The sequence below is a fragment of the Thermobia domestica genome, chromosome 12, assembly GCF_964235325.1.
Source record: "Thermobia domestica chromosome 12, izTheDome1.hap1.1, whole genome shotgun sequence".
Lineage (NCBI taxonomy): Eukaryota > Metazoa > Arthropoda > Insecta > Zygentoma > Lepismatidae > Thermobia > Thermobia domestica.
The window spans coordinates 121,741,902-121,751,099 of record NC_137465.1 but is presented as its reverse complement, the minus strand read 5'-3'; the positions used below and the strand labels follow the sequence as shown (position 1 = coordinate 121,751,099).

Genomic DNA, 9,198 nt, shown 5'->3' with positions numbered 1-9,198 from the left:
GATTTTTTAAGGAACTTGGTAACACATAATCGAGGCAATTAAAAAGTTAAAACAAGCTTTTGATAATGAAACTATAATTGCCACTCAGATTAAAGAGAGGTATAAGTCTTTCAAAGACGGCCAAATGTCAGTGAAAACAACTACCATCCCGGAAAAACTTCAAACCGAACTTCAGAATCAATTGAGAAAATGTAGCGATTAGCGAAGGACACAAGGAATTTCGTACAGTTTAGTACAAATAATCAGCAATATCTACGAGCGAAGTCCTATAACTTCTCAGTTACGATTAAAAGGAAAACTATCTCATATTGGAATGAGCTGACGCCGACTCTGGTTTCATGAAAAACATCATAGTTAAGTCCACATTGTACGGTTACGATCCTGAGATAAAAGCATCTACCTCAGAGGAAAACTATACAGTCTCCATGGTCACAGAAACCATGGCAATTACATCAGCAAAGTAAAGTGACCACCAGCAGGTCACTCTATGACCACCAGGGCTGTTTCATTATGAGCACGCTCCTCAAGGAAAAACCGACCAAAGAATATTAGCTGACTATATTGTTGTATAATTCAAATACAACTTTTTTTTTTTTTTTTTTTAAACCGAACTCGGTGCCAAGGTTGTACGTCCTCGGTGCACTAAATGTGAATATGCCTTACGTATTACTATAAATAGAGAAGTTCATTTCAAAACAAACTGAAAAGCCTAGTTCGAATTGAGATTGTTTCTTCTGTAAAAGAATAATTTCAGAGGAAGCCGAAAGAGCTAAGAACTGTTGTTACATTCTTCTCCTTTGATGGCCATGGAGAATAAACTCGTTCCCGTGATGATCAAAGGTTTTCACGATTAAAGAAGCCATTGCAAATCATATAATAGTCAAGTCATGTTGACAGTTCCATGACCACCAGGACTTTTAAAGGAAAAACCGAAACCAAAGAATATTATCTGATTATAGTGCTGTATAATTCGAGTACTACTGAACTCGGTGCCAAGGTTGTACGTTCTCGGCTAACTACATGCGAATGTACCTTGCGCATTATTGTAAAAAGAAATAGTGAATGTTCATTTCAAAATAAACTGAAAAGCTTAATTTGTTTTGAGAATGCTTCTGCTCTGAATGAAGAACTTCACAGGAGTCGAAAAAGCTAAGAACTGTTGTTACATTCTGCTTCTTTGGTGGTCATGGAGAAAACAGTCGTTACGGTCATCATGATCACAGAAGCCATGGCAATCACACAGCAAAGTCATGTTGATAGTTCTATAACCACCAGGATTGACTCATTTATGCACGCTCCTCAAGGAAAACAGTGACCGAAGAATATTATCTGACTATGTAGTGTTGTATAATTCAAGTACAATTGTTCTCTTTACTAAATTCCAGTGTTGCCAAGTCTACAAAATAATCCGTAGCTGTATGAATTTTTAGGAAGTTTCGGTAAAATTTGGTCTTTTCTTTAGTATTGGCGAATGCATCACCCGCGTAATTAAATATACACTCAAGCCTTTGATAAAGTAAGAAATTTGAAAAGAAAAAGAAGCAACATTTATTACTTAAAAAAAAAAAAAAAAAAAAAAGTTTAATACGCTTGTGTTTCAAGTCAGCTGAAACACTGTGGTGCTATTGCCAGCCAGATTTGGCATGTTCAACTGAGTGACGAATAATCAGCGCTCTACGCACATTATCCGGCTCTGGTTTTCCTATACCCGAATTTGCTATTTCCTTTTTCAAACAGTTGCCCAATTTGCTTGCAATGACGTGTACCACCAGGCATCAAATCAACCACGCCACCCAATCCAATAACCGGGGAATTACATACTGAGCCATTCACGAATCCTTATATCATAAAGCGATGAAACCCTATCCTATCGGAAGTAACACGGAAAGTTCCAACAAACTTCTATACCACTTCCAAATACTGCTCACCATTGGAGGTAACATCAACGAATACCGGCTCAGTAAAACTTGCTCCATATTTCACACCAAGCCATCACTTTGAGTAAGTTGTGTAAAAGCAAACGAAAGAGTAGGGATAGGAAGTATAATGTCTGTATCTTTTTTCTTTAAAAAAATCGCTATAGAACTTGCAGGAAATACTCAAAAGATTACTATTCAATCGACTATTTGTATCTTTCATACACCGCACATTCTGGTTAACCTGTTTTCAACCCACTTAACTGCAATATTTCCCTGAGTGAACGGAATGAAATGGCCTTTCTTGTTTTGGAACGAATTATTTCGTGGGAAAATTGGTCAGTCACATGAACTGGAAAAAAAGGTCTAACATATCTGACTACTTTTCATAGCTAAACGCTACAGAGAACATTTCTGGTTTTTAATTCATCAGATACAACAACACTCAAGCCCATGGATTATACTAAGATTCTCTAGCAAATATGGTGTTGTATTGCTCTAAAAAATAGGTTTCGATCGGAACTTTTGTTCTTTCCCGTACCAAACCAAAAATTTGTTCTTTCTCAAAGTCACGATGCCACTCAAAGTGAGTAGATTTTAGGATGCTGAAAGAAAAACATCACTACCAACACAATTAAATGACTGGAGATCACGAAAACGACTTTGAAAAAGGTATCCAATAGTTGATTCACTACAGGGAGAAGTACCCGATAAAGAAGCCTTTTTCCAAAACAAACTAGGTTCTTGATTTCAAGTCTTACATAAACTACAGTTTTATCCTTGCCTAAGGTCGGATATTATTTGATCAGATCTTGCACCCATAAAAATATACCTTAATCTCTTTATTTAATTGTAAAATGTCAGATGTACTTTAAAGGTCTATCAATATTATGAATTTGGACGTGATATATATCAAATATGGATGTCATATGCTCTAATGTCTTGGACTATGTTATGAATGATACTTTTACATTTGAAAGTACTTAATTAGTTTTCTTCTTGCTCAGGGTACTTATTTTGTTTAAACTGCCAACCACACACGTTTATCCACGTATCCACCATGTTATGAAATAAATGCTTCCAGGATCTTACGCAACACTACCCGACGATGTATTGTATTAATTTAATATGATAAATACAACGCAATCCAGTTTCTCAACTCCTTGTTCTGTTTCATATTGATCACCAGAACCATAGTTCTTTCATTTTAAGATGAAATATAACGAAAATCGATTATGTAACATTCACTACGAAGTCCGATTTCGCATCTTCTGAAGGTTCTAACCCATGTTTATTGCTGATTGCAGACGGCATTATTATCGACGAATTTGAAGTTGCAGAAGTTGACCCCGCAAGGATCATCTGAATCGCTCCTTGCAAACTAAGCATCTCTAGAAGAACCTCCCTTTCCTGAGCTACTCGCTCATGCAACTTTTCAAAGGCCTTCTTCACTTCTGGGTCTTCATCTACAGATTCCTCATAAATATCTGAAAATTAAAAATCGTATCACAATTAGAATTCACATCACTATATAACAACGAGTGTCAAAGCTTAACAAATGTTCTACGAATTGTTTGAAGTACAATAAAAACTTGCCACATAAAGGTCAAGGATGGCTGATACGGTAGGTCGATTGAGTTGCAAAACTCCCCCTCCCCCCAAAAAAAAGGTGCACTTAATCGAAATTTGTTCTTATTTCAAACTGTATAATCACAACTGACTTTCATAAATTAACATTCGCTTACAACAAAAATGACATAATATGATATTAAAAGAAATAAAAGTATTGAAATTACAGAATTATATTGTATACAAATAGCCATAATTTAAAAATGGTTGAAATGCTTAATAGATAAACTGATTATTTTTGAAATAAAATAAGTTTTTGCATTTTGTGATATTATAAATAACCAGTTGAAGTATTATTGAGAGAAATTTGCAAGATGTTTCTCATTTAGATGCTTAAATAAGTATCAAAATCGCACAGTAATATTTTCGTGCAGTATTCCTTCTCTCTCCCCATTTCGTGATTCTTTTTTTTAATGTTATCCATTTCCTTTCAAACTGCAATTCATATTAAACGAATTTCTAGCTTATTAGATTATCAGTTAATCAATTAGATATTTTGGCACTGTAATTGGCCTTTTCGACATTTTACCGAATAATAATTGTCTTAGAGGACCCCCCCCCCCGTAAAACAAAAACCTAGATGATGACCACGAGAGAAAAAATAAAATGACATTTTTAAGTTTTACATCCCACGGTTATGCCGGCTAGGCTAAAGGAGATGGTGATGATGAGAAATGAATGAAATAGTGGAATGAAGAAAATGGGAGGAAACGAGAGAACCCCGAGAAAACACGCACACGGTGTTTGTCCACCACAAAGCTCACTTGACGCGAGCTAGGATCGAACCAAAAACCCCAAGCACCAGAGGTGAACGCCCTACCACTGAGCTATGCGGGCCCGTGACCAAGAGAGAAACTCAAGTACATTCATGATTAATATTGCATATTACTGTCCTGTGAAAAACTGTAACGTCTGGACTATAATTAAAGAAATTAAAAGATCGAGATTTTTAAATTGCAGTTGTTAAGATCTAAAAAATAAATACATTAAATAACGAAAACATACCTAGCAAAGCATTCGCAACATCAATTAAAGTTCTCGTGAATCTACCACTTCCAATATGCTTTGTAAGAAATCGGATAATTTGTAGTAATGATTTCCCTTCTCTGCCTGCCAAAGCTGTTGTCAGACCTTTCCGCCTGAAAAATAAATTCAAAGCGCTATAGTTACAAATACTATGTGCATGAAGCAGTATGTATGTCACCAGTACCATCACGAATAGACCTATTTTGTGGTAATTATAATTGTATGTTGCTACATAAAGAACACTTTATTCCAGGAAAATAAACTTGCAACGAACGATAGACTTTTAACGCCACGAAAGTCCGTTTCATTTTCTCAAAAGCCACGCATGAGGATTTATTCTCAAGTATGTTATTTTATTGAACTCGATGTGATTATAGACTGATGTATGTGTCATCTTTGGACAATATTTTAGTTAAAGAGAAATTTAAAAAAATGATAACACAACCACACACACACAAATAAATAAATAAATAAAGGTTATGTCATCGGACCCCAGAGTATAGATTCGATGTATATTATTACACAAAATCCAAATTTCAAAACTATAGGACGATTGACCATGTGAATTCTTTTATATAGACGAAAAACTTGAACGAGTTTTGATAGGGAGGAGACACGTTTTTCGTCCATAAAACAACTGACACGGTCAATCATCCTATGGTTTCAAACTTGGGATTCCGTGTAACAGAATACATTGAATCCATACCCTGGGGTCCGCTAAACAGATTTTTTTGTATGGCTGTGTTACGTGCATCCTTCCTATCCAAAATCGGTCAAGTTTTTCGACCATAACAAAATATTGACATGGTCGATCGTCTCGGGATTTTGAAATTTGTATTCTGTGTAACAAAATACATCGAACACATACCCTGGGGTTCGGTGCACAGAACTTTTATTTTTGTGTGTCTGGCTGTGTAATTTTAGACCCTTTCTCACTGTCACACTATCTACTGTCGTCTTACTACTGTCATAATGAAGAGCTTACAGAGCGTATATTTCAGAGTTAGTTTCATCTCAATACGTGACATGGAAAATGAAATGAAATCTTACGTCCCACGGTTATGCCGGTTAGGCTAAAGGAGACGGTGATGATAAGTAATGAATGAAAATGGTGGAATAAAGAATGTGAGAGGAAACGAAAGAACCTCGAGAAAACCCACGCACACGGTGTTTGTCCACCACAAAGTTTACTTGACGGGGGCTTGGATCGAACCTGGGACCCCAAGCATCAGAGGTGAACGCTCTACCACTGAGCCACCGTGGCCCCAATACGTGGCATGGTTATCATACAGCATCAATTTAGGTTTACAAAGGAAATCGATTTTTTCCATTTTCTCGAAAATTACGCATGGGCTTTAACACTCACGCATATCATTTTGTTCAGCTCAATAGGATCTATTGATTGGTATATGCCATCTTGGGACATTCATTTTTATTATTAAACATTAATAATATTGTAGACGTTACTGGAAGAGGAATATTTTATTATTACTTAATCATAAAAATGTCTGCAGCTATTACAAAATAAATAAATAAGTAAAAATCAAGACCTATTAAGATTAATTTAATTTCAATAGTAAGTATCATACTAACTAAATTGTACTCTCCAAAAACAGCTACATCACCTTGAGAGTTTCGGCAAAGGCTTATCATGTTCTTTAGCACCTTTGCCGAAATGATCACGATCAGATTTGTACAAAATGAATTTATATCTTTGAGTTTAATGTCTCACGATTGTACTCTTTAGGCTGTGGAAGACATCAGATTTGTAATCTCGGTGTTTCTGGTAAGTAACGCTTTGATTAATATTTAATATGTACTATTTATTAGTGTTTAATATATTAGTATTTAAATAATGTGTTATCAAATCATTAAGGAAGTGTTACAATTCCATTTATTCGATATTAGTTTGGTCTATGATATACTACATACCTAGTCTAACAATTATAAATCAACCTATGCTATTACTTAAAAAAAAAAAAAAAAAAAACGAGAGTATTTTTTCTTTCTGTTTGGTCGCAACAATACCTTTTTTTCATTTTCGAAGTTCTTTTGATTTCACTATTAAATGACAGCAATTGAAAAAATATTTTTAAAAATATGTATTAAAAAAAACAACTAAGCACTGCACAATATAATGATGAGCTTTTTACTGAGCAGACGTTGCCTACTTTTGAATTGTCATCAATTCGATACCTAAATACTTCTTTTACTTTTGATATTATTTAAAACTCATGATTTTATCTGATTGGACATGGTTAGTTATACATCGCCTCCACTAGGTTCATACAAGAAGAAACCTGAAGATACTCATTGAGAAAAACCCAACGAAAATGTATTTCTTGAAGAAAGAAAGAAAAAAAACAACTTTATATATATATATATATATATATATATATATATATATATATATATAATATATATAAACACATTAAAATTCATTTGCATGCATTTTTATATAGTTTATAAAGGTTTAGTATTTTAAGTCTTTAGTTTGGTCATTCTTACGTCGCGACAGACCGTAGCTAGTATTTCCTTAATAAGATATAACTCATTTATAAGATCATTAAATGATACATAATGAGTTTTCCATAGTGCCCCATTTAGGAGCTTGGCGCACTAGGCACTCTTGTAGTCGGCGCTTCCAATAATTACATGTTTCTCCACCCCTTCATCCCTAACTTAAAAAGAAGCTTAACTAAATTATGTTTACTTAGAGTTTCTTGTTTTTTTTTTTTTTATTGATTACTTCACAGATTCGAAGTGAACGACGCTGCTATCAAATCCTCTATTATATATATATATATATATATATATATATATATATATATATATATATATATATATATACAAACAGTGATTATTTAGGCCTAGTTACTATTGAAAAAAGCTACACTATTACTTTTACAGTACATTTTTCTTCTATAGAATCCAACAAAGAATTGAGAATCCAGATCGCAGGATGCAGTGGATAAAGTTTGACTATTCGGAGGATGAGTATAAATAGTTCTGTGTCCTTTCAAATCTGAAATTTTTTAATTATACAATAACTGAATTGTAGAAGAGAAATTTCTCCTCATGTGCGAGGTGTATATATATATATAAAACCGCAAATTTACTTCCCGCAATGGAAATAGTGTACCAGCGTGATTTACTTGGAATCACGTACGCAAATGTGTGTGAGGGTGTTTTAGCTAATGCATACGTAAACTTTAGGTAGACAGAAAATTTACTATCTGACTATTGCAAAATCAACAGATTTCCCCATGAGCTTTGGCGCAAAAATAACGAGCACTCACTAAGAATATTTGGCCATAAGGCCATCTTATTTATTAACCGACTTAGTAACTGTGATTTCTGGTTCTCGAAATTAAAAACTGTGCTAAATGGAAAGATATTTTCTCACGTTGCTTCAACAGCGTATCCTAAAAATCTCATACAAACTGCGGTACACATATATAGACAATATATTAAATATTAAGAAAAGAGCAATTTCCGACTACATGTCACATTTTCATAACGCATTACCTAAGTGCTGTCTATACAATATTTATTTATCCACTGAAAGTTAGTAGTATATTCAATAAGATAATTGGAGTAAGTGGGTAAATTAAGCATTTTATCAGAAATTGATTAACATAGTAAAATGTCACTGTAACGATCACCAGGATAACAAAATATTCAGTACAGCGAAATTACTTTTAGGACCCTTCCCTTTCGAACTTTCAACGTAACGAATGAAAATGTCGTCTTTTTGCCTATGTTAACTTTATCTGTCATAATATAATTCAAGTTCGTCCTACTTTATAATACAAATGCATTTATTATAGTATTTGTCTTTTTTCTTTTTTTTTTTCAACATTGAGTGCAGAGATATATTTTGAGATGCGAAATATTTGACATTCGTTTTTTTTTTTTTTTTTTTAACTAAGAGAACTTGGCATCACTGTATCTCGCTATCACGTGTTCATTCTTTGCTTGTCTTCATAAAGCAATGTGTATATTAAGAAGTGACAGTAGTTTTCTTTTGTAAAGAAAATGAAAATACTTCTGGTAGACGAAGAAAGGGAGAAACAAAGGAGATAGAGAAGGAAGTATGGTACTAGCCTTTCAACACTGTCTACTGCACAGTACAGCCTTCTTCAACGTTATCCTAATTTTACTCTCATCAAGTAAATATTATATTAAACTCTTTTCTCTGTAAATTCGTTTGAAGTAAGCAGATCCTATGGTGGATACAACAACGAGTTTTTGAGAATTGATTTATTTCAGAATAACAAAATTAATTTCGGAGGTCTCCAAAATTTTAATATCCTGGTATTTTACCGTATATCACCCAGAAAATAATTTTAGAGGATAATCTAGTTGTCAGGTACATGTCCCGTTTCATTGTAACAAACATTTTGTCAGTTTCAACAATGTTTTTTTAGGCGTGTGCTTTCTATGAGGGCGATCCAGAGTTTAATTCACGGTTGTGAAAATGGCGATCCGGATCCCAGTTTAATCAATAGATTCCGTTTTATATAACCTTGGTACTCAAGAGACTTTAAACTTCAATTAATAAATCAATATAATTTTTAAAATAAGCATATCGGCTTTAGTACGTATAGTTGGCTACATATCATTA

At 33.9% G+C, this 9,198-nt stretch overlaps 1 protein-coding gene across 1 annotated transcript in view; it reads right to left on the bottom strand.

The window, feature by feature from the left end:
* Positions 1 to 1,571: 1,571 nt before the first annotated feature.
* The window catches only part of LOC145666610 (U3 small nucleolar RNA-associated protein 15 homolog), a 59,044-nt gene continuing 51,417 nt past the window's right edge, over positions 1,572 to 9,198 (bottom strand). Inside the window, exons 8-9 of the mRNA XM_081734043.1 lie at positions 4,551 to 4,684; positions 1,572 to 3,403 (exon numbers count right to left, since the gene is read on the bottom strand). Of these exons, the coding sequence (XP_081590169.1) occupies positions 3,150 to 3,403; positions 4,551 to 4,684 (388 nt within the window). The 3' untranslated portion in view covers positions 1,572 to 3,149. The remainder of the gene's footprint in view (positions 3,404 to 4,550; positions 4,685 to 9,198) is intronic.